The sequence below is a fragment of the Tenrec ecaudatus genome, chromosome 12, assembly GCF_050624435.1.
Source record: "Tenrec ecaudatus isolate mTenEca1 chromosome 12, mTenEca1.hap1, whole genome shotgun sequence".
NCBI classification, from domain to species: domain Eukaryota; kingdom Metazoa; phylum Chordata; class Mammalia; order Afrosoricida; family Tenrecidae; genus Tenrec; species Tenrec ecaudatus.
The window spans coordinates 140,729,512-140,754,108 of NC_134541.1; the positions used below are offsets into that span (position 1 = coordinate 140,729,512).

The window sequence follows — 24,597 nt, forward strand, 5'->3', positions numbered from 1 at the left end:
CCCCAGCTGGGGGCCAGGACTAAGTGAGCCCCCCTCCCCGCCCCCCCCCCGCCCCCGTCCTCATCCCAACACCTGGCTCTGGGGCCCAGGCAGGTGGGAACACCTGAGGACCAGCTGGTTCCTGGGAGCCAGCTGCCTCTAAGCAGGCCGCCAGGAGGGATAGTGTTCACAAGGGAGAGCCTGGCTCCCCAGACTCCGCCTTCTCCTGGGCCCTGCCCCTTGGCCCAGCAGTACCACCGTAGGCGGAGCGCAGGTGGGCTTTGTGGGAGGTGGGGCGGCCTAAGCCCCGCCCCAGGCCTGACAGGAGCCCCACCCCCAGAAGGTGGGGAGCAGCTGCGGTGAGCCACGTGGCCAGTGAATGCCCAGTCAACCTCCCCGGGAGGCCTGGCCTCTGAGGCAAACCAGAGAGCTTCCTGCCTGTGGAGGTAGGTGCAGCCCTGGACGACACAGGGAGGAAGGAGGCCACAGAGACTGGGCTGAGAGTCTGAGAGAGGGACGTGGTGAGTTAGTGCCAAGGACAGGTGGCCTGGGGCTGGCCAGGCAGTAGACCCAGACTCCCAGGGAGCTATGGGAGAGGCGGAGGCTGGACATGAGGGTGAGCTGGCTTCTGTCTGCTGCTGTGGGCTGTGCCCATCTGGGCCACTCCCTGGACCCTACGGGGCGGGCAGAGCATGAGGACCATCTCTGGCCCCTCAAAAGTGGCCTCTGGGTCCCTGGGGGGCGCACACGCAGCACTCGGTGGCTCATGGCAAGCCTGGCAGGGAGACTCCACACTGAGGTGTCATGGACAAAAGTCCTGGCGATTTGCCTTGACGCCAGCCCTGATTACATGGGCCTCCACAACCCACTCGAGGAGCATCCGGAGATGAGGGGAAGCTGAGGCAGGGACCTGGGAAGGGAAGGAGGGCCCCAGGGCTGCGCTGTGGAGTTGGGGGTCCCTGTAGGCTGGGCCCCTCCCCTGCTCCCCGTGAAGTCAGAGGGGCTGGATTGGCCAGACCCAAATGCCCATGGAAGGGGGTGTCCAGGGGGTGTGGACAGGGACCTAGGCAGAGACTCCACCCCCTGCCAGGCCGAAGACCCATCTGCCAGGCGTGCCCGCCCCCTTCTATCTCTGCCTCTCTTCCCTGGTTCCCCCCTCCCCCCCTCCCTGGCTGCTTCCTGCTGCAGACTGCACCTTGGCCTTCTGCAGATGAGTAACGCCTCCGTCCCAGGCACGGCTATCACCCTGGCATCATCCACCTGGCCACAGCCCAGCATCCCACTGGCCACGCCTGCCAGGCCACACATGGATCCCATAGGAAACAGCTCCCAGGGGGCCCCCAAGCTCTTCCTGACCACCTCACTGGCCCGAGGCATCTCAGGCATCTTTGTGTGGGCCGCCCTGGCACTCACCTGCCACCAGGTAAGCTGCCCTACCTGGAGACGTCTGGAGGCCCAGCTCAGAGGAGGGGACTTTCTCAGAAGCATGGGGCCTGAGTGTGGAGGGGTCTGTGGGCACTTGTGTCCATTTCACTGATGGGAACCTGGGCGGGGCCCTGCAGCCCACATGGTCAGGAGAACAGAGCCTTTTCTCTGCAGGGACACTGCGCCCCTGCAGAGCCTGGGCCCCCTCAGTGGTAAGCAGGGTCCCTGCTTGGCTCCAGTAGGCTTGAGCCTCTCCGAACCCCAGCCCTGGAGTGGCCTCCAAGTGGGGAGACAGCTCCCCACTCTCCTGAGGGCCAGGTGGCATCAACAAAGGTAGAAGGAGCAACTACCCATGTGGGGGACAGTGAGATGGACAGACGGTGCTGACCATGGCCAGGCAGGAGTCTGGGGGTTACACTCAGATACCCCCTCAGTAACAGTCTCCCGCTGCTGAGTGGGGTGTGCCCAGGTGGCCTCGAACCACCTGAATACGGGAGCAACACCAAAGTGTACAAAGGGGCAGATGGCGGGACAGCCCTTCCTGGTGGACTGAGTCCTGTCTGGCCACCCTGAAACCTCTCACAGGTCAGCCTGCAAGGCGGGTGGCCGGTGCATCTGTGTTTGCAGGGGACGCAGGCCTTGGGCTGGGGAGGCGGTGGTGCGGGGCTGGTGCAGACTTGGCTTGGAGGAGCCCAGGGCTGGGCCAGCACCCTGGTGTAGAACCTGTTGGACTCTCAGCTACTCACTGAGGGGTCAGGGGTGAGACCACAGCAGCTCCTTTAAAGACAGCAGCCTGGAAACGTCCCCTCCTGGGGTCTTCTGGAGTGGGTCTGAGGCAGTGGGGAGGGGACTCGGTCTCTCCAAGTGTTTAGCACTGACTTCTGAAGTTCTGGGGGCCAGCTGTGAGTGCATGTGTGTGTGCGCGCATGCACAGGTGTGTGTGGCCTGCTTCCTGCCCAGTGTGGAGAGGGCTGATGGAGACCCTCTGGCCTTCAGATCCTCCCCTCCAGCCCCTCCCACCCCACCCCACCCACTGCCAGGCCCCCCATAGGGTACGCAGCTCCTGACTCAACACCCAGTTAGAGCCAAAAGGAACAGCAAAAGCCAAACCCAACGCGCTGTGGTGACCTGCTCCACCACCAGGGCTCTAAAAGGGACAGAGAGGCCCAAACCTGCCCTTCCCAGATGGGCAACCAAGTTAGGAGAACACAGTGGCAGACCAAGGTTGCCCAGCTGGGCAGAGTCAGCCCAGGTCTGCTGACTCGGGCACCCTGCATCCCCCACCCACCACTCCTGCCAGGAGTGAGCACTGATAAGAAGTCACCGGTGCCCCCACTTGGTGCCCAGGGGCAGGTCCACACAGCACCCACCCACCTCCGCCAGGAAGCCTTCCTTCCACATGCCGCCCCCCCTTCCTCTTAGAGAGCTGACTTTGTAGAAAGGTTTACAGGGTACAGGGTAGAACTGCTGCTGTGGGTTCCTTTCCAAGATGCTAACTCTTTCCAAGGCTGAAAGTCTTTCTCCAAAGGAGCAGCTGGTGGTTTTGAACCACTGGCCTTGCGACCGCAGCCCGACGTGTACCCCCTGCCAGCAGGACTCCTGGATGTATTTGTAGCACGTGCAAATGTGTATGCAAAGCTGCCCCCCCCCCCGCTTTCTCTAATAAGACCCGAGTTGCCCCACTCACCTCCCACTCCCCCTGGGCCCAGCAGTCTGCCGAGTGTCTGAGCGCAGGTCAGGTGTGCTTTCTTGAGAATGCAGCAGTGCCCACCTGCCTTACCTGTGGCTTGCCCGCACCTGCCCCACCTCCCTTGCCTTGGCTCATCGCCGCTTCATTCCCTTCACAGTACTTTCCCTTCTAATTCATCCAGCATCTTTTTTACAGGCTGAACGAAAAAGGTGGTCTCCTGGGCATCCTTTGGGCTGGTTCTGACCTTGGGGCCCTGGAGCCCTGCCCTGTGTGGCTGTGGGGACAGCCTTGCACACACCCCACTGTTCTTGCTGCATAAGTTCTGCTTCCATGGGGCAGGGCCAGAGGAGGGCCCAAGGGTGTGCCCTTTCTCACCCCACATGCTGAGGTGCCAAATCGCTCTCAGAGAGCTGTGCCCTTCTCCAGGCCGTGGTGGGTCTCTCTCTCCCCCCAGGGTCTGGCCCTTAGCAGACCCTGGAAGGTTCTGTTGAATGAATGAAGGAGTCAGACCTAGTTTAAGAACAGGCTCTGTTTCATGCCCAAAGGAGGCCTTTATGAAACAAAACAAAACAAAAGCAGAAAACCCAAAACAGAAAAACACACAATTATTCTCTCTTCCCGGGAGCAGTGGTTCTGGGGTCGAATTCCCTCCACAAGGGAGAGCACGTTCCAGTCCTGGCCGGGGCACCTCAGACACAGCCCGCCTGGCCCTCCTGGAAGGCTTGTGTGGCTGTGATGATGAACCATGTCTGCAAGGCTAACAGACTATGAGACTAGGAAGAAAGGTCTGGAGATCTCTTTCCAGTCAGCCTATGAAAGCCTTAAGGATGACAACACCCCTGGGGAGGGTGCCGGGCCAGCCCTCAGTGCTTCCTTCCATCGGAGGGGGGGGGGCTCCAGGAGGCGAGGGTGAGAATAGAGGCAATGGGTTTAGTTATATGTGTGTGTGTGTGTATACATTATATATATGAGCCCTGTGTGTATGTTTGTGTGTGTGTATACATATGCATATGAGCCCTGTGGGTGTAGTATGGGAGAAAGGCGGGGCTTTCTGTAAAGAGTTACAGTTTCTCTAGCAAAGGTAACAAATAAAAAAAAAAAAAGAATGTGTCTCAGAAACCCACAGATAGTTCTACCCTGTCCTATAGAGTTGCTATGATTAGATATTGATAGCAGTGGGCTTGGTTTTATACACATACACATACAAAAACTATATGCATACACATACACATGTGTATACATGCACACAAGCATACATACACAATATATACATATACATACATGCAACACACCACAAACATATATACACATATACAAATACAATATGCTTGCATGTATACACACACTGATACACACATAATACAAACACATGCACATCTATGTGCACCCTGAGGGCTCAATAGAAAGTAAATGTCTAGAAAATAATGATGGCCACATATGTACAAATACACTTGATACAATTGATGTATGGGTTGTGATAAGAGCTGTAAGAGCCCCCAATAAAATGATCTTTTAATTAAAAATTAAAGAGTTAGCCTTCGATACCTATAGGAACAGTTCTACTCTGTCCTGTAGGGTTGCTATGAGTCAGTATCAATGGGAGTGGGCTTCGTTACACACACACACACACACACACACACACACACACACACACCCTGGGGGCGTTGTAGGAGAGACGAAGCTTCCCACTCACGGAAACCGTCTCGGAAGGCCACAGGGGCATACTCCCAGGTTCCGGGGGGTGCCATGTGTCGGAAAGTACTGGATGACAGTGGGTTTGTTTGGAATGTCCAGACATACGAATGCGCTGGGAGAGGTTACGTTCGGCTGCTGACAGAAAGGTTGGTGCCAGACATACCCAGTGGTGCGTTCCTTGGGAGAAAGGCCTGGCCACCCAACCTGTCCAGACAGCAGCCTGTAGCCCTCCCTGGGGCAGTTCAGAGTTGAGTTGACAGATCCGACAACATAAAAGGCAGAGGTCCAGGAAGAGGGCTCCCTGCCCCTCTCCCCTCATACTCTGGGCTCTTCCCCCCACCCCACCCACCCTGCCAGATCTACCTGCACCTGCGCTCCTATACCGTCCCCCATGAGCAGCGCTACATCATCCGCCTGCTCTTCATCGTGCCCATCTACGCAGTGGACTCTTGGCTCAGCCTGCTCCTCCTGGGGGACCACCAGTACTATGTCTACTTCGACTCCGTGCGGGACTGCTATGAAGGTGAGCCAGCAGGGCCCCAGGGGAGGCCTTACCTTCACTCCTGGGCATGCCTCCCTGCCCCCGTTGGGGGCGGGGCGGGGGTGAAGCACTCGCTTCGAACCAGAGGTGGGCTGTTCAAACCCACTGGTCCCTCTGTGGGAGAATGTTGAGGCTGTGTGCTTCCCTCAAAAGTTACAGCCCTGAAGCTTCTCTGCCCTGCAGGGTCGCTGAGGGTCAGAGTCAGGGCTCATTTGGGTTGGTTTGTGTTTTGTGTGCTGGAGCACCCCACACTGCATGCCTCTACTAAGGTGACCAGATTTTAACATTGGTAAAGCAGGAAACAATTGATAAAACTCATATCCTGGTGAAATAGCCACATGGCAGCCAAAAACCATATACCCTAGCTTGTGCATTCTTTTGAAACATCAGAACTTTTTAAAAATGCCACGGGACGCGGGAAAAATTGTTAAAAATCGGGATGTCTGGTCACCTTACTCTAGACAGGCTGCCCTGGTGGCAGGAACCCCGACAGCCCCAGTGGCATTTGGAGGGGGAAGGGTTACAGGCAGGCTGTCCACAGGCCCGGGTGTGGGACTGTGGGGCCCTGGACTGGCTGGAGTTCTGAGAGCCACCCCAGAGGCAGTGCCCAGCAAGCTAGTGGAAGGGTCCTGCATCCAGACACACCCTCCTCTACCCTGTTTTCCTTCCAGGAAATTGGTTCCCCACGGGCCTGGTAGGGACCTCCTCTTGGGGTGCTGCTGCCCATGGGTGAGCCTGACCCTGAGCTGCACACCCCCCCTGCACCCCGCCCCAGCCTTCGTCATTTACAGCTTCCTGAGCCTGTGCTTCCAGTACCTGGGCGGCGAGAGCGCCATCATGGCTGAGATCCGGGGGAAGCCCATCCAGTGAGGACGGCAGGGGGGGGGGGAGCGGGGGAGGGAAACGGTGGCAGCAGGCACCCACCAAGCCCTGCTGGGCCCACCTAGGGCCCTCCAATGGGGAAGGGTCAGGGCTAGGATTCCACTGAGCCCCATCAGGCTTCCTGTGCAGGGGGTAGGGCCAGGGGATGGGGTCTGATATCAGCTCAGCCCTTCACACGGAGCCAGTCGAGGTCGGGCATCCTGCCCCAGCCCCACTCAGGCCAGCCCGCCCGCAGGTCCAGCTGCATCCACAGCACCTGCTGCCTGCGGGGCTGCTCCTACTCCATCAGCTTCCTGCGCTTCTGCAAGCAGGTGAGCCACCCAGCCTTGCCTGCCTGGGGAGAGGCCCCACCCCCTGCTGCCCACCCCTGGACCCACCCTCACCGCCCCGCCCCCTGCCCCCAGGCCACCCTGCAGTTCTGCATCGTGAAGCCTGCCATGGCCGCCCTCACCATCGTCCTGCAGGCCTTTGGCAAATACAACGATGGGGACTTCAAGTACGGCCCTGGGGGGTCACGGTGTGGGGTGTGGGGAGGGCTGTGGGGCGTGGCCATCTGACTTGGAGGTGGGGGTAGCACTTAGGGGGTGGGATCAGGGCGGTGAGGCGTGGCCACCTGAAAGGAGAGGCACCCGGGGGCACCTGGCACCGCACGGAGGCCCCTGAGCGCCACCTGCCCTGCAGCATCCGCAGCGGCTACCTTTACATCACGCTGGTCTACAACGTGTCCGTCAGCCTGGCGCTCTACGCGCTCTTTCTCTTCTACTCGGCCACCCGGGAGCTGCTACGGCCCTTTGAACCCGTTCTGAAGTTCCTCACCATCAAAGCCATCATCTTCCTCTCCTTCTGGCAGGGTGGGTGTGCGGGGCGGGGCCGGGGTCCCCCAACGCCTGCCTAGTATGGAGGAGGGGATGCGACCTGACCGGGGTTGAGTGCGGGGACGCCTGGCCGTGTCCCCTCGCTTGAAAAGGGGAAGGCTACAGGCCGGCTTAGGGGAGGAGGGTGCGTTCTGGGCAGGCTGCAGGCACCTGTCCATTGAGCGCTAGCAGTGTCACCCAGGGGAGTGGTGGGTCACTGCCAGACCTGCCTCCTGCCAATGACCGCCCTTGCCCAGGACTGCTGCTGGCCATCCTGGAGAAGTTCGAGGTCATCCCTGAGGTACAGGCCATCGATGGAAGCCGCGTGGGTGCAGGTACGCTGGCCGCCGCCTACCAGAACTTCCTCATCTGCATTGAGATGTTTTTCGCAGCCCTAGCACTGCGCTATGCCTTCACCTGCCAGGTGTACTCGGAGAAGCTGGAGAACTCGCCAGGTACATGGCTGGGAGGGCGTCGGAGCCAGGGGCCTGTGATAGGCACTCGTGCCCACCCTCCTTGGCACCTGGTCTCCTGTAGGGTACCCAGCACCCATGACCAGAGGAAACCTGCCAGGCACCCTGGTGGCTTTCCACAGTGGAGGGTGTGGGGGGGAGGGGGAGACTGAGGTCACGGCCCTCTCCGTGACAGTGTGAACTGGGGTTGGCAGTGAGGAGGGGTCAGAGGCACAAGAGCCCCTGACAGGCAGCTTGGACCGTCTGCCATGCAGGGCCAGTTAGGCTGAATGGTGGGGCTGGCAGTCAGGTCGGTGAGTGGCCAAAGTCTGAGCAGCTGGGGTCGTTGGGGCTCCCAACACAGTGAGGGCAGTGGCTGCCCACCCATAATGTGCCCTCCTGCCTGCAGCAGCCCCGGCCCCCATGCAGAGCCTCTCCAGTGGCCTCAAGGAGACCATAAGCCCCCAGGACATCATGCAAGATGCGGTACACAACTTCTCACCAGCCTACCAGCAATACACCCAACAGGCCACGCAAGAGCCCCCAGGGCCTGGCCCCCATGCAGGTGCGGGGGGCAGGGGCAGGAGGGGCCGCAGTCTGGAGAAGACAATGCTGATCCCCACTGATGAGCTCTAGGGGAGCCCCAGCCCCCCTCTTGCCAAAGACTTGCTTCCAAGCCTACCTCCAGCCCTGAGAGCCAGACCCCAGCCTGGAGAGGTGGCCGAGCAGGTTCGTCCTCTGGGTGCCCCCTTGCTTCCTGCTGTCAGCACCAGGAGCCACCAAAGGGGCGAGAGCTGCCCTAGCCTCTGTTCTGCCCACGGCACCCAGCTGACCCCTGCAGAGGAGCTGAGTGCTGGCTGCCTCTTCTGTTGGGTGGGACTGGAACAAGTGGTAGACAAGGACAGACGGACTTGGCTGGGCAGCTGCAGAGGACGGAGATCCCCAAGGTGCAGGCCCCTCCCGGAGGGTGGGGCTGGATGTTGGCCCACTGTGACCCTGGATGAGCTCCGGCTGCCCCCACCTGGGGTTGAGCAGACTCCCTATGGACAGCTGGGCTAGTGGGTGACCAATGTACTCTGCTTCCTGCAGGAACCCAGTCCTGCTGGGGAGTTGGTGTCTGAGGCTAGTGGGGACTGCCTGGGGCACTGGGTCTGGGGGAGGGCAGGCCCCACTTCAGCTTGGCGTTATGAGGGGGGAGTCAGCAAGGGGTGACACTGCCCTGAGCAGCAAACAAGTTAGGACTTTTGCTTCCAGCCCCTGCCCCACCCTGTGATGCCCAGGGAGAGTGCATGGGAACCCCACAGTAAGGGGGCACAGAAGAGCAGTGGCTGGCTTCGGAGTTGGGACAGGGTGTCAGTGGGGGACCAGGGACGAGAGCCCCTCCCCACAGCCCTGCTGCCCATTCCCATGACCCCAGGGAATGAGGGGAGGTCAGGGTCCCAGGGTCCAGAACTGCCCAACAGGGTCATTCCCCTAAACTCAAATCTAGCACCTCTGGCGGGGTGGGCCAGTCTGGGGTGTCTGATAAGACTGGCCAAGCTTCCTCCCCACACCCAGCTGGGTATTGCTCCTACCCCACCCCACTTATCACACCTTCCACAGCTGGCAGACCCCCAAATGCCTGCCCTGTACCTACACATAGCTCCCTGGGAGGTCTGGGGCCACACTAGAGGGATAGGAGGCCAGCCCTGGCTGCCTGGCCCTGCTCTGGATCCCAGCTTGGGATAAGTGGTCAAGTGGACAGACACCCCCCCACCGGGAGGGGCCCTGTGTGCCCTCCTGTGAAATGGTACCATCGATACTTGTGCTCCCCGAGGCTGGGCCCAGGGGAACCTGTTGCAGGGGTCCCGCCACAGGTGCACCCTGTCCCTGGGACACTGAGGCAGCAGAGGCTCTGGAACCAGAAAGCTTTATTGCCAAGGTAGAAAAGTGGCCATGCCCACAGCCGCGCAGCAAGAAACGCGGTAGGAGCGAGGAGGCAGACAGCCGACCGGGCACCCCAGCCTGGGGGACTGCTCGAAATAACTTAGAACAGAGGGCAACTCAAAAATAAATATTGAAATGCGATTCCTCGGGTGGGGTGGACGCCTTGGACAGGAGGACCCCAGGCCAGAAACAGGTCAGAGGCTGGTGCCTTTGTTCTTAAATTAAAGGAAAACCCATATATTAAATTGTGACAGAGAAGTTTGATGATTGGGAGAAAAAGCGTGAGGTGTGCCGGCTTCCAGCCTGGCTGGGCTGAGCAGCAGCGTCCTGGGGGACAGCTGCCCCCAGCCCCTGGGGGTCTGCTCATTCTGGTTGTCCCCCCCCACCCCCATCTCCAGCACCAGCACCGCCGCCCAGGAGGGGCTGGTGACCCCCAGGGGAGAATATTCAAACCTGCCTGCCTCCCCATACCAGGAACTGAGGGCCAAGCCCAACTGGTGCAGGCCCTTCTGGGGTGGGTGCTGGCTATGGGGCTGGGGAGGCCAGGGCGGAGCAGGGCACCCACCCCCTGCCCCCAGCATAAAAGTCAGCTCTGCTCCACTAAAGATTTACAGTATCAAACTTGAAAAAAAAATTGTTACGAAAAATCTGTCAGATAAAATGTGTATATAATTATATATATATTTCTCTTTTCTCTCTTTAAATATATCCATGGTCCTAACTGATATCCAATATGGATTACCCCCCATGGCTATGGATTGGATCGACCACTTGGCTGTGTGTTTAGTAAGCCCCAGACTTCTGGCCACGCCCTCTTCTTAGGGGGCTGGACCCCCTAGGGAGGCCTGGCAGCTTCTGGGTCTTACTTGAGGGTGGCCGCAGGGCAAGAGCCTGGCCATAGGAAGGGGTGGCGAACCCTCTGCCTGCGGCTCCGTGGAGTCTTCCAGCCCTTCCGCGTGCGTGTGTGCATGTGCATGCGTGTGGCACACGGCTCACCCAGCCATCGCCCTACCACTCCCTCGCTCCAGCAGCACCAGTTAAGCAGGGAAGCGCAGGGCCCAGAGCACCCCTGCGGACAGGAAAAGGGGGGGGGCGCCTCAGCAACAATTAGCACCAAGTTGCACAGGCTTCCATCTTGTCGGGTCTGGACGCTGGGGTCGCGCCCTCTAGCCATGTCCTGGCCCCTCCCTCCCCCACACCCTCCCACAGGTCCTCGAATGCTCTACATTGGCACATCCATCCTTAGTCACTGCCCCGACAGGCTTTGCACACAGGCACTGGCATACTCACAGGTGCACGCATACATACGTACACATGCACCTGCATACATGTATACATGCAGGCCCCTGTGCATACACACACAAGTGGGTGCGCACACACATATACCCACTAACACGCACTGCCTCGGGAATCACCTCCCCCACCCCTCTGTGGCACCCTGCAGACCACTCCCCTCCTCCTGGCCTGCAGTCCACTCACTGCCTGGTCTCCGGACCCTCTCTCTTCCTGCTAGGCCTGCTCTTGGAAGGTGGGCCCAGCGTTCTCTGTCAGCAGGAATTATGACGCGTTCGCTGCCCCAAGTCCCAGGGCGCGCACACGGGCACACGCTCCGCTCACAAAGGACCTCACTCTACATCCACTAACCCCCCCGCTCTTCCCTCCACCCCGCAACACCCTGGGCGTGCACACGGGCACACCCCGCGGAACCTAGGGGCATACCCGGAAGACCTGGAGGTAGCCAGGCACCCCACCCCACCCCTCCGGTCCACCAGGGCAGTCTGCTGCCAGGGGCGGCGCAGAGAGATCTGGCTGGACATGCAGGTCAAGGGAGGGCATTCTTGGGCCCAGGTACAAGCCCGTGCCTAAAAAGGATGCATCTTTTGGAGAGATGTGACGATGACGGGCAGGTGTGTATGCGAGTGTGTGTACACACTGAGTGTGGGTGTGAGTGCACGTGTGAGCACACGAGTGGGCATGCATGTGTGTGCATGGAGACAGCAGTGCACACGCATTCATAGGGCCTACGACCTCACTTCCCCCGACACAGGGCACCTAGGGGCACTTTGAGCCCTGCCCTCACCCCCACCCCACCCCACCCCACTGGCTCTAGGATGCAGCCGAGAAGGGCACAGACGGGGCAGCGAGCTCCGCTGATTTAACGATGGTGATGACGCTGGTGGCAGCCACCTTGGAGGGCGCCACGGGGCCGCGTGCAGCCACGGTGCGCGCGAAGGTCTGCAGGGCGTCGTACTTGGCGCGCAGCGCATCCAGCTCCAGCCGCATGCTGCTGTTCTCACGCGCCAGCGTCTCCACCTCGCGCTGCAGCTCCACCCGCTGCCGCTCCAGCTCCTCCTTCTGCGTCACGCGCTTAATGCGACAGCTGGCGGCGTAGCCGCGGTTCTTGAGCGTGCGCCGGCGCTGCTTCAGCCGTGTCACCTCCTCCTTGGAGAGACCGCGCAGGTGCTGGTTCAGCTCCCGCACCGACATGCTCACCAACTCATCATCGCTCAGCGCAGGCGCGTTCTCACCCGCCTCCTTCTTGACCTGCGGGCACACGTGGGGAACATGGGCCCACGAGTCACCTAAGGTCCCAATGCGGGTGAACAGGCTGAGGTGCCCAGAAGTCGCCTGGGTCTGAATGCACCTGGGCAGGCTGAGAGGCGCCTGCCTGGTCTGTCTGGTGGCACTGAGGCCCACAGTGGCGGGGACCCAGTGTCCAGAGGCAGAGGGCCCACTGGGATGCTGGTTAGCCTGGACCCACTGCTCCCCTCTCTGAGGAGGGGAGGAGGTCAGGTCATACCCTGTGATGGCTCAAGGAGAGCCCACAGGCCTGAGGCCAGGGAAGAAGCCAGATGTGGGCTCTGCTGGGACATCCTCTTTGTGGCTCCAGCAGAGGCAGGGGCTCCATGCCCGCCCTCCAGTCTGCCAGCCCAGGGATACAGCCCCCAGCACAAGGGGCCCCATGCCCACTCTGCAACCTGCCAGCCAAGTGACAGCCCCAGGCACAGGGGACCCCATGCCCACCCTCCAGTCTGCCAGCCCAGGGACACAACCCCTGGCACAAGGGGGCCCTATGCCCACCCTCCAATCTGCCAGCCCAGGAACACAGCTCCTGGCACAAGGGGCCCAATCTGCTGGCCCCAATGCCACACATGGCCTCCAGGGCTCCCAGCCACTCCACCCAGAGAGGCCATAGGAGGAAGCTGGCTCTGGGTATAGAGCAGACCTGAGCCTGGGGCACCCTGCTCCTGCTTCCTGCTAGGTAACTGTGGGGGTTGCCCATACTTACAGCAGAAGAGGTGGGCACCTCAGAAGTCAGGCCTTGTCCCCATCACATTCTCTGCCTGGACCTCGCCCACTCCCCACTGGTCAGTACAGCAGGGGCCTTCCCTGAGTGGGGCCCTGGCCAGGGACCCATGATCACCCCTGCCTGGCCCAGCCCCCTTACCTTTAACGCCTTGTTGGGTTTGGGATTAGTCGTCATAACCCGGGCACAGTCACTGGGAAGGAACTGCTCAGAATTGGTCCCTGGAGAAACATCAAAGGCAGGTCAAGCCTAGCCAGCAGCCTGGGGCCTCCACTCAACCACCCTTGATGGCACAGGCCCTGCTGACTCTGGGGGTGGGACGGGACCAGACTAGCTCTCCCAGCCCTCCTGGCCTTGCCCCACCCCGACCCCATGACCCGCAGCAGGGGTGAGGACACTCATCACAGCCACTGTTGTCCCCACCCCCACACCACATGGGGAGTTCGATGGAGAACAGGGCAGCCACGTGCACACATGTTCCCCGCCCCCCAGGACAGTCCCCACACTGCCAAGGACACCTCCCACCTCACGGGACCGCTGGCTGTGTCAAACCCTAGGCCCTACTGCCTGAGGACCACAGGCCAGTGAGAGAGGCCCACCCTGACCGCCAGGCCGCCAGGCCAGCAGCAGGGCCTGAGTCAGATGGCCCCAGAGACACCGTCTGGGTCCTGCCGTGGCTACCCTGCCGGCGCTGTGTCATACATTCTAATCATTCATGAAAACCCAGCCAGCTCCCTGGCACTGCTCCCTCCTGCCCATTGTTGCCATGGTGACCTTGGGAACAGAGCCAGCCCCTGTGGTCGCCATGGTGACAAAGAAGCCCAGTAGCTACAGGGATGGTAGGTCTCCTCTGGCAGAGGTGCCTGAAGTCGACAGACAAAACAGACCTGAGGCTGAGTGGCGGGGTGGGGGGCCTAGGGTGCACAGAGACCTAGCAGAGCTCCTGGGGACCTATAGAAAGGGGGATCCTTGTCGACACCCACTTGCCCTGCCGCTCCCTGGCCCGGGGTCAGTGAAGTCCTGGGCCTGAACCACTCCCAGGCACCCCCGGCCTCCAGCCCGCTGGCCCCCACGCCCTGTCTTACAAGGGCTGCAGACAGGAGCTGGGAAGTCATAGCCCCCTCCTGTCCACATGCAGTCTCCACTGGCTGTACCCCCTGTGTGGCAGGAGGGGAGGCCACCCTATACGGCTAGCACCACCCGTTGGGAGGACCTGTGTGGTGGGCCACCTGGGGCCGGAGGTCAGGGGCCACAGGAGCTCTGGGAACTTCCCCAGCACTGCTGGGTGACTCTCAGCACTCAGCAGGCTCCACTCTGGACGCTGGGCATAGCTGTGCGCTGAGTCACCGCTGTTTACAGAGGAACATTCCCACAGAGCTGCTGCCTGCTGCCCGCCCAGTGGCGCCCCTGCTCAGTCCCGCCCACCAGCAAGGCACAGGCCTCTGCACCCCAGAGCCCACCAGAGTCACCCAGAAGTCCAGCCCATATGGGAAGGGCAGTATGGCAGTATGCACCCCGCTGTGGAAACCAGCTGGTGGTGGGAGGCTCAGGTCCTGTGTGTCATCAGGACACACAGGATGGGGCTCCACCTCACTATCCCTGCCCTGTATAGCCTGTCCCCAGGGGGTCTGATGGCTCAGCCATCGAGGACTTCTAGACCAGAAGAGGCAAACTCCTCAAGTGGGAGGGTGTCACATCTCCTCCCATAGCGAGGAGCACCTGGTCAGCACAACTGACCGCACCCCCTCCAGGCTCTCAGCTGGACTCCACAACTGCCATGAAAAGACAGAATGGGGGGGGGGGAGCAGGAAGAAGGGCAACCAAGAGGAGGGTCTGAATAAGGGTCAGATCCCCACTGCTATGGGAAGAGCAGGTGCAGGGTGCGGACCTTGTGGGGGTCGCAGCCTCTCCCAGAAAGCCATGCACTGAAATAAAGGCGTCCCAGGGGGCAGGCCTGCTGGGAGCCCCTCCACCACAGGCAGACCACCCCCCTCCCAGGCTCACAGCACCTGCACCAACTGCCATGGAGCCAGTGGAGACCAGGGGATGGGGTGACCCTGCGGAGAAGCCCACCTGGGCCTTCTGCAGTAGCCAGGCTTTTCCTCTGCAGCACTCTAGGGACTCGATCGCCCATCTCCTGAGGGTGCTTCAGAAAGCGCATGGAGAGCTGGATCTAAAGACGGGTCTTCCCCTCATGTCTGTGTGTGAGCAGGGCCGGATGTGCCCTCCTGCGGTGGCACGCAGCAGAGCAGGCCTGTCTTCTGAGGCACCCTGGGGAGAACTTGGGCTTCCTGCCTTCTGGTAAGAGAGTGACGAGCACATGAGCTGCTGGCCTGGCCTGGAGCGCCTCTCAGGGTACAAGTGGATTCAACCCCCAGACCTGTCTGGCGGAGACACCTCTCACCTGGATGTGGAAGAGACCCGAGACCCTTCTCGGGCTCCTCGGCCCAGGAGAGGTTTATCTAGCTGAGTTAGGGCGGCCTGTGGGCTGTAGCTCCAGCCCGGACCCTGCAGCCTGGCACTTCCTGGCTGCCCAGGAACAGAGCTGGCCCATGTGCTCCTCCTGGTGCTGGGGACAGGCAGGCCCACCACACTACCCCTGCCCCAGCAGAGGCAGGATGCCGCCAGGAGGGAGGAGGGCAGGACTCTGACTCACGACAGACAGACGGACAGACATGGGGGCTACGTCCATGGGCTAACCCAGCAGCGAGGGCTGGCATGGAACCGGTGGCATTTTGCTTGGTACTTAACTACAACATGGACCACGAAGTCCTAGTGGGGCAGAGGGTGGAGCACTCAGTCCAAGTCAGCCCTGCGCTCCTCCCAGGCCAGGCCAGAGGTCTACACTCTCAAAACCGGATGCTACAAACTCAACATAGTAGCTTTGGGTTGGTTCCACCAACCTGCGGATGGCAAGCAGTGTTCCCTGAACACCCTGGGTAAGGTGGTCTGGGGAAGGGAGTGGGGCGGTCTTGCCCACATCCCCTCCCCTTGCAGCACAGAGAGTGAGCAGAGGCAGGCCCAGGGCTAGGCGCCCGGTTCATCTGATGCTGGCAGCGTGGGTCACCTTGTATGGGCAGTCCCAGGGGTGGGATCACCCTGGTTACACTGCGGCTGGCTCAGGCTGTTGCCTGGCAATGGCAGAGGGCACCACCCCCACCCCCAGCTGACTCTAACCAGCCTCTTACCTCCCCCTCCCCTGGGAGGCCCCACAGTGAGCATCCCTCCCCACTGGCCCTCTTCTGTGCCCATAGCTGACCACCCTGGCTGTGGTGGCTGGCAGTAGGATTCTCGCCTAATATTCGGGGGACATGGGTTTGATTCCTGGCCAGGACCCCTGGTGCACAGCGGAGCTTCCAGATAGACTAGGAAGAAAGGCCTGGAGATCACTTATGAAAACCAGCCCCTGGGAACGCTGGACCAGGCGATGTTTCCTGGAGGGCAGCTGACGGCAGCAACACTTCACCCGCCCCCACCCCCTAGAAGGAGCTAGTGACCTCACTGCCCCTGGCCTCCACGGCAGGCCTCAGGCAGACAGAAGGACTTGGGCCCTGGGAAACTGCTAGCCTGCACCAAGGACCTGTCCTGCCCTCATCCCAATCCTAGTGTAACCTCTTCCAGAAAACTCGACTACTGCCAAACCCCCAAGACCTCTGCACCACCCCCAGCACCTGAGCAGACACCCTCCATGGATGGACTGTGAGCACCTGGAAACTGGGGAGCTTGGGGACCCCACCCCCAACTCCTAGCTGGCAGTTCAAACTCAGGTTGGACCAATAGGCATGCAGGCACATGCTCCCACACTGGAGAGTGGTGGGGGTTGTGTCGGCACTCCCCCTCCCCCGGAGGCCCAGAGCACACACTGGGGCCCCACCCCTCCCCTAACCACTGCTCTGAACTTCAGCTTCCTGGGGGAGGGGGGAAGGGCTGTGAAAGACACACACACACACACACACACACACGTGCGCACAGGAGGTCCTGCTGTACCTGGTCCCGGGGCCCAAACTTCCTGAAGCTGCCCCAGAGAGGAAGTGAGAGCCTGTGACGTATAAAAAGCAAAAGTAAATATCCACGCCATGCGTCGTCCAGGGGAGGGCGGGCTCAGTGAGTCACTGTTTACTGCTCGGCAGCAGCTACGCAGGGAATTCTCCCTGCTGGCCATCGGCCCAGGGCCCAGACAGTCCACTCTGGGAACCTTTAGACTCAGACATGGAGGGCTGGGCGCTGGTGACCCGGCTCTATCCAGGCCTGGAGGACGGCAGAGAGCACTTACTGGCTGCCCAACTTACAATCAAGTGTGGCTTCCGCTCTCCCGAGGCCGGCAGGGAGTGACCACTGGCCTTGTGGTGGACTAAACGTGGTCCGGGAGGAGTGACCTGTGCCAGCGGCAGCCTGGCTGGGACTGCCAAAGGGGCTGGAGGGCTCAGGACAGGCTGCTCCCCAAGTGCCCTCAGCCCCGGCAGGCAGGGCTGGCCAGCGGGGCTCTGCCTTGGTGTGCCTACTTTCTTCGGTAACAAGGACGGGTGCAGCTCAGGAGCAGTGCGATGGGGTTCCGTCGAGGGAGGGAGCCTTCAGTGAATCCCATTCCCTGCTCTCAACCACTGGCCTCAGGGGTGGCATCATCACCCCTACCCCTGCCTGCCACTTCCTGGACCTCACCCATCAGACTGCACAGGCCCCTCTCTCTGCATGAGCCCTGGTGGCTTACGATCAGGCCGCTAACCACAGGTCAGCAGTTTGAAACCACCCACTGCTCTGCAGGAGAAAGACGGGGGCTTTCCACTCTCGTAAAGTGTCACAGTCTCGGAAACTCAGGGCCAGCTCTACCCTGCCCTGCAGGGTCACTAGCAGTCAGAACACACAGGAGGGCAGTGAGTTTGGAGTTGAGCCCTGGTGGCATAGAGGTAACACACTGGGGCGGTCACCACAAGATCAGCAGTTCAAAACCACCAGCTGCTCTGCAGGAGAAAGATTAGGCTGTCTGCTCCCCACAGGGACATCTCCTCCTTGTTCTATAGGGCGACTGGAAGTCACACTAACAATGGCAGTGAGGTCATTTCTTCAGATGCCTCCCTACAAAGCCCAGTGACGCAGTGGTTTAGTGTTCGGAAAGGAACCAAAATGCAGGGGTCCTCAGCCCCACGAGGGAGACCTGGCAAGCAGCTGGGTTGTCACAGCCAGGAAAGCTGGGGACTGCTTACCCTATTATGCGGGTCCACTGTCAGCCCCTTGAGGTCACCTCACAACTGCAGATCCCTGCCCCAGCCCTTCCTCTGCTCTATCTCGAGGTCCCTCGTGCTGACCACTGCTGCATCCAAGCCTCACAGATTTCGCCAGGGGACTGAGTCAGAGCCACATGGCAGTCCCTGGGCTCCTGGCAGTGGCCACCTCTGGGACTGTGCTGGGGGTGAGCGCCATAGGGCGTGAGAGGGGCAGCTGGTGACTGCCCAGCCAATAATGGGTTTGGCCCCAAGCAGCACGTGGACTCTTGTCAGCAGCAACGACTACATAATCACACACACACACACACACACACACACACACACACAGCAGAGACTCCAGCAGTCCCACCCGGCCAGAGGCTAACCCCTGGACCAGGGAATTTTCTTCCCGGCTCAAGAACAGCCTGGCAGGAGGGGGGCAAACCCCTCAGTCTCCGTTGGGGTGGACCTAACTCAAGCACTGAGCCATGGGGGGCGGGGGGGGGGGGCGCGCCTGAGCTCTCTGACTTCACATCTAATTTCCTGACCCGCTATGAGGCCCTGGAGAAGGTTCTTAGAAGAGGGAATTGTCCTGAGGTTGACTAATGGTGACCCTGAGGGGCCGATCTCCAAATCTCTGTAGAGCCATTGACAGTAGAGCACCCACACTGACCTGCTGAGCCCCCAGCTCTGGGCAGAGAAACTCAACAAACCTACCAGGCTGCCACTATCCTGAGGGGGCAGGGGTGTTCTAATGCAGTGACCCACAGGGCAAGCCGGTCTCCTGGGTCAGAATCTGGGGCACGGACCCCCACGTCTCTCTCAGGCCACTGGGAGGTTTGAACGGCCCACTTTAGCTCAGTAGACCGATGTTTAACCACTGCACCACCAGGGCTCGTTGAAGACGAAAGAGGAACACGGTTTGTTTCCGGAACCGGGGACAGTCACACAAGAAAGAACCCAGGCCTCTGATAACCAGGTGAAGACAAACACCTGGACAGGGATCTCTCATCTCACTGCTCTGCAGGGCTGGCACCTGCCCCCTCCTACAGGCACGCACCCCAAAACTTCACCCAAGGCCTCCCTGGGTGTCTCTGGAGGGTCAGTTCCTCATCTTCCAGGCCTCCCCTCCAGCTAAGCCTCTATCCTCAGCAGGTGTCTGTCCAGTGACTGGGCCACGGCGTGCCTCCCCTGCCCCACGCGGGTAGGAAGTGACTGAGGAGTGGAGGGGGCCTATGAGCGGAAACATCTATGTAAACACGCACCCTGAGAGGCGGGCGCCCCCATCCTCGGCCAGCTCACCGGCGCTGTCCAGCACGTGGCAGGCTATGTGTGCACCCCCGCCCAGCCCCGTCTTTCCGCCTCGGAGCAGACTTGGAAGGTGGGACTGCCGGAAAAGATGCCCCATTCCGGGTACCCCCGACCCACTTCCAAGTGCTACCGGGGCCCCGGCCCCGAGGCTGAGCGACAAGTGAAAAGTTGGGGGGCCTTCCCCCGACCCCGAAAGCGCAGGGCCCCATTTCTGGGTCTCTGGGAGAGGCTCCCGGGAGGCCCCCGTCCCGCGTGGCCGCCAGTCCCGCGCAGGGTCTCGGTGCGCAGTCACCTGGCTGCAGGTGCCGGGCCAGGCCACGCGGACCGCGGAGCGAGCGATGACTCAGCGGCGGCCGGACCGCGCCACGCCCCCGCCCGCGCCCCCTGCCGCGCCTCACCTGGGCCTCGCGCGGGGGGCGCGGGCTCGCGCTCCGCTCACTCTCCACTCGCTCCCAGTCCCCCCCGCCGCCGCCGCCGCCGCCGCCGTCGCCTCGCGCACGGGCGCCGACTCCGCGAAGAACAACAAGTCCCCCCCGCCGCCCGCCGCCTGCGTGCCTGCCGGGCCGCCCCGCATCTGACACCCGCTTCCGGGATCGCGCGTCGGCGCGCGTCACCGCGGCGCCCGCCCCGGCCCGCCCTCTGCCGGCCCCGCCTCCAGTGGCGGCCACGCCCCTCCGCCAGGCGCGCTTCCGGCATCGCGCGTCCCCGCGGCGCGACCGCGCCCCTCCGCCCACCCTGACCACACCCCCTCGCGCCCTCGCTCCACCTCCGCGCCGCGGCCACGCCCCTCCCTGGGCCCGGTTTCTCCACAGGCCCGGTCCCTCCACTGGTCACGCCCCACGCCCGAACGCTCGTTCCCTGAGACCCGCAGCTGTGACCCGCCTCCGGGATCGCGCGTGTCCACCGCGGTGCCCGCCCACCGCCCCTCCCACTGCTCTCAGCAGACCACGCCCCTCGCGGCCTCTGACCCCGCCCCTCCCACTCACGCCGTCGCCCCGCCCCGCCCCGCCGGGCCCGGGAGCGCGCGTTGCGCAGGTGGGGACAGGTGCAGGATGTGGCGCATGCATCAGCCCCGTTGTGCCCTTCGCCAAGCCCCCATGCTTGGAATTTGTGTGTTGGGAACAAAGTCTGAGGAAACCGATGACGGGCAGGAGGATCCCCAGAGGGAATCTCCTTCCCAAAGACCCCCGCCCCAAACCTGTCTTTGACGTCCTGATTGGACAAAGAATGGCAACGACAGCACTTTCTCCTTTATGGGAACAACGCGATCAGAGTCATCAGTGGCTGGCAGACCCTGAGCCTCGGGCCTAGGGGTGGCCTCGCAAGGGGAAGGCGGGCCCTCCCAATGGGTGTCCCTTTGCGGGAGAGGAAAGAGCTGCCAGAACCGCAGGCATGGCGCCTCCTCCAACACCCAGCGCTCCGAGGGGCGCCAGTCCGCGGGAGATCTTGAGCACCTGGGCCCAGGGGGGATGCAGGGTGGCAGATGAAGGAGAGCAGACCCTTGTTCCATGGGCCTGGCCCGGGAGAGCGCGTTCACCCAGACGTCCCACCTGCCATTGGCTCACAGCCCTTCCTTGTAGGGACCCCTGGCCCTCTAGGTCACAGCGTCAGCAGTGACTCCAGCCAGCCCGGGGAAGCAGGGCCAATCTACCTCTACAGGATGTTTTCAGAACGATTTCCTCCCCTGGGGTGGGAAAGGTGCTTCCCCTTCCCCTGCCAGCACTGTGTCCGAAGCAGCAGCCATGTTCCCTCTGCCCTGAGCACTGTGACCCGTCCCCCAGCCTCCCAGGGGGCCGAGGCCTCCTCAGGGGCGGGTATCACTTTCCTAAACTACTGTTTCTGCACGTCTCTGGAGCTGATCCAGACTGACGAGGCAGTCAGCTCCTGTCACGACTGCTCTGTCCTGCAGGGTCTTGTGCTTCCTAATGCCCACCAGGACCCTCGTGGACACCATGTGTGTCACAGGGCAGCTGGGCCTCGGCTGACCTCCGGGCGTGCCAGGCAGACCAGAACCTCCATCTTTTACTTGTGCCAGCTGCTGCTGGTGCCCTCACTGCCCACCCTTTGCCAACCCACGTGACAGAGGAGAGCTGCCCCAGAGGAGGGGCGTCCTCGACGGCTGTCTGTGGGAGCAAATACCCAAGGCTTTCTCCTGTGGGCTATTGGGGGTTCCACCCTCCGAGCTCCCCGTTAGCACCTGGGCGCTTGCTTACCTGTCTGTGCCACCAGGGACCCCAGTTAGCACTGCCATTGTCGTCATCCCTATCTGCTTCAGAAGTGGGAGCCCTGGTGGCCCAGTGGGTTAAGCCTAGGCTGCTCACCAGGTCAGCAGTTCGAATCCAACAGACACTTCTCAGGGGAAAGAGGAGGTCTTCTGCCACCGTAGGATGTGCAGCCTTGGAATCCCACGGGGACAGGCCTGCCTAGTCCCAGAGGGTCAAGACGAGCGAGTCTGGTTGGAGTTTGAGGAAAGACAGTTCTCATCTCATCTTGCGGGGAGTGTGGGGAGGGTGTCTTTTTCTCTCACCTCTTTGAGCATGCATTTCCTCCACTTTCAAATGAGTTGAATCTGCTCTGCTTGGCGCTGTGGGTTCAGCGCTGGGCTGCTCGCAGCAAGGTCGGCAGTTCAACCCACCAGCTGCTCCTCAGGAGAAAGAGGAGGTGATGTCCACACATAGTGACCCTTTGAGGCTTCCGTAGGTGTGTGCGTGCATAAATCAAACAAACTCACCGATACCGAGTCCACTCTGGCCCATAGCAACCCCGTATAAGGGTTCTGCAGCTGCAACCCGACCGGAGCAGACAGCCTCTTCCTGCTCCCATTGGCGAGGCTGGTGGGTTTGAACCTCTGCCCTTTCAGTTAGCCGTCCAACGTGTCTCCACTGCTTCAAGAAAGTTCCAGTCTCTTTCAAATGTATTTTCCCACAAACCTTTGAAGTAGGTTTGTATATGGAATATAAGTATGTGTATATCCCCCCCTCACACCCCGCACAAGGGATACCCCAAAATGGAATTGTCTTTCAAAGCTATATATATATGTTTAACAAAACAACCTTATTACCTTCAAAGTACTCTCCACTTCACTTAATATCTTTGTCAAATCTGGGATTCCGTTTCTGGAAACATTTTTCAAACGCATCTGTTTGGATGCCTGACTGCACCTCCTTCGTTTATTTTCGTCTTCACCTCTTCTTCTACATCATCAAATCTCTGTTCTTTCATATCCCTCTTGGCTCGTGGAAACAAAAAGAAGTCACACGGAGGGAGGTCAGGTGAGTAAGGTGCATAGGGCAAGAGAGACATGCTGTTTTTAGCCAAAACCTGGAGCACTGAGAAAATTGTCATGATCGCAAAACCAGGCCCTGCCTGCCACAAATCAGGCCTTTTTTGTGGCATGCTATTACACATCTTTTTAGAACCTCTCAGTAGAAAGCTCAATTAACAGTCTGACCTGGGGAACGAACTGCAAATGCACTATCCCCCTCACTTCATATAGGTTATCTTTTTTTTGGGGGGGGGGTGAGATAGTTCAGGTTTATTGCGCCAACCTGGCCAATAAACACAGGTGGGGTTAATTGAAAGTCGGAGGGATAAATGGCTCAGTGAGCCTCGCCTTTTTAGTTCTCCAGTCTCTTGCTTTCTGATGGTTGGACCAGGGTGCAGCTGCCTTAGCCAGTTCCCTGCTTCAGCTGGCAAGGCTCACTTCCTGCAAGACATCCCTGAGAAGAAGCCACATGGACCTAGCCCAATGCAGCCCTGGGTGCTGGAGCAGCCCTGGGTAAACCCCTGCCAGCTCTGAGATGCTTACACATTCACGGACTCAGTATTCCTCCTGCAGTCGGCATCATTGAATGTGCTTTGTGAGATGGAGGAGGACTTTGTGGATTGGTGTTGGACATATGGGTTAATGTTGGACTTGTGGGCTTGGGCAGCACTGGGTTGGGATGTTTGCTTGATGTGCATTTACCCTTTATATAAAACTCTCTCTTATACATGAGTTTCTGTGGATTTTTTTCTCTAAAGTACTCAGACCAACACAGAGGGGTACCTCATATATGGAATAACTGTGAGATCAAGGTTGACAGCCTTCAGTGGGAAGACCGACAGGGAGCACCATGCTCAATGGAGAGAAGGGTGACGGTGTCCAGGATTTTGTCTGGCTTGAATCCTCAATGAATGATCATGGAAACAGTAGCCAGGAGATTAAGACCTCTTCAGTGTGTTGAAGAGCAAGGCGGTTACTTTGAGGACTGAGGTGCACCTGACCTGAGCAATGGTGTTTTCTGTCACCTCCTGTGCAGGTGACAGTGGGGCGTGCAATGAGGAGGACCAGAGAAGGATGGGCCTGGGGAGGAAGAGGGAGAGCACAGGACCACCAGCAGGACACACAGGTCTGTCTGGAAGGACAGCCAGAGCGCCCCTGAGATCAGCAGGTCTCAACCTGTGGGTCATGACCCCTCTGGGTGTCAAATGACCCTTTCACAGGGGTCGCCTGATTCTTAACAGTAGTAAAATGACAGTGATGAAGGAGCAACAAAAATAATGTTATGTTTGGGGCCACCACATGAGGAACTGTGAGACAGGGACACAGCATGAGGAAGGTGGAGAACCACCGCCTTAGAGGCAAAGCGCCCTTCATCACATGTACTTTGGACCTGTGGTCAGGAGGGACTGTCCCTGGAGAAGGGCTTTGTCCTTGCTAAAGGCGGGGGGCAGAGAGACGGAGAAAGACCCTTGATGAGGTGGATGCATACAGTGGCTGCAAAAAGGGTCACTTAACATAGCGACAAGCCTAAGGACGGTGCAGGACCGACCAGGTGGCAGGGCAGGGCTTCATCCTGTTGGTGGCAGGGTCACTGTGAGTCCTGGCAATGACTGCCAGGCCCCAGGTCATCCACACGTTGTGACAGCCACTGGGCAGCTTCCTGCAGGAGGCGTCCATCCTGGCGACAACGGCAACAGAGCCATGGCAGACAGCGAGTTGGCTGGAAAGTCAGGATGCAGGCTGTGCTCGGAGGGCATCCTGCGGGGCCGGGGAGGTGCTTCCTGGGCTCTTCAGCCCCTGGATGCAACAGGTACTTTTGAGTCCCACAAGGAGCGATTAGGACCAGCCCGCCCTTCGCCCTTCCGCAGGGGCTGCAACAGCTGCAGAGAGAGTCTTGCTTGGTCACTGTGGGTAGCAGCCCTTTCCTGCTTGGGTCTGTTTCCTGAAGCGAGTGCAGTGCCCCACGGTGTGACCTCCCTGCCCCGCTTCCCCCCCTTCCCCCCGCTGTGCTGCCTTCTCCCTTCTGCAAAGAAAGCTCCTGTTCCCTCACCCCTCACCCCACAAACAAG

General features: G+C 60.4%; 2 protein-coding genes across 7 annotated transcripts; one reads left to right on the forward strand and one right to left on the reverse strand.

The window, feature by feature from the left end:
* The first annotated feature begins 344 nt into the window (after positions 1 to 344).
* On the forward strand, positions 345 to 10,154 carry TMEM184A (transmembrane protein 184A). 3 transcript variants are annotated; one of them, XM_075527612.1, is made up of 9 exons: positions 345 to 425; positions 1,190 to 1,402; positions 5,147 to 5,312; positions 6,106 to 6,196; positions 6,448 to 6,523; positions 6,617 to 6,708; positions 6,894 to 7,063; positions 7,324 to 7,521; positions 7,928 to 10,154. In XM_075527612.1, exons 2-9 carry the CDS (start codon positions 1,190 to 1,192, stop codon positions 8,152 to 8,154), a joined length of 1,233 nt encoding a protein of 410 aa, XP_075383727.1. In that variant the 5' UTR covers positions 345 to 425; the 3' UTR covers positions 8,155 to 10,154. The 3 variants fall into 3 exon arrangements, with proteins under 3 accessions (XP_075383727.1, XP_075383729.1, XP_075383728.1); XM_075527614.1 differs by having other exon boundaries at positions 7,931 to 10,154; XM_075527613.1 differs by having other exon boundaries at positions 424 to 500.
* On the reverse strand, positions 9,412 to 19,815 carry MAFK (MAF bZIP transcription factor K). Of its 4 annotated transcripts, none has more exons than XM_075527617.1 (3): positions 19,662 to 19,815; positions 12,893 to 12,972; positions 9,412 to 11,988 (listed from the first exon to the last, which is right to left on the reverse strand). In XM_075527617.1, exons 2-3 carry the CDS (start codon positions 12,926 to 12,928, stop codon positions 11,551 to 11,553), a joined length of 474 nt encoding a protein of 157 aa, XP_075383732.1. In that variant the 5' UTR covers positions 12,929 to 12,972; positions 19,662 to 19,815; the 3' UTR covers positions 9,412 to 11,550. The 4 variants fall into 4 exon arrangements, with proteins under 4 accessions (XP_075383732.1, XP_075383730.1, XP_075383731.1 ...); XM_075527615.1 differs by lacking the exon at positions 19,662 to 19,815 and adding an exon at positions 16,739 to 16,910; XM_075527616.1 differs by lacking the exon at positions 19,662 to 19,815 and adding an exon at positions 14,825 to 15,150.
* Positions 19,816 to 24,597: the final 4,782 nt, after the last annotated feature.

What these genes read in the sequence shown, in the direction of transcription:
- TMEM184A (XM_075527612.1), top strand. Translation starts at nt 1,190, where the DNA reads ATGAGTAACGCCTCCGTCCCAGGCACGGCTATCACCCTGGCATCATCC. An exon ending in CTTCCTCTCCTTCTGGCAGG is followed by an intron (nt 7,064 to 7,323) that starts GTGGGTGTGCGG and finishes GCCCTTGCCCAG; the next exon opens with GACTGCTGCTGGCCATCCTG. An exon ending in GAAGCTGGAGAACTCGCCAG is followed by an intron (nt 7,522 to 7,927) that starts GTACATGGCTGG and finishes TCCTGCCTGCAG; the next exon opens with CAGCCCCGGCCCCCATGCAG.
- MAFK (XM_075527615.1), bottom strand. Translation starts at nt 16,829, where the DNA reads ATGGCGTGGATATTTACTTTTGCTTTTTATACGTCACAGGCTCTCACT. An exon ending in AGTTTGGGCCCCGGGACCAG is followed by an intron (nt 12,973 to 16,738) that starts GTACAGCAGGAC and finishes ATGTTTCTCCAG; the next exon opens with GGACCAATTCTGAGCAGTTC. An exon ending in AACCCAACAAGGCGTTAAAG is followed by an intron (nt 11,989 to 12,892) that starts GTAAGGGGGCTG and finishes GTGTGCCCGCAG; the next exon opens with GTCAAGAAGGAGGCGGGTGA.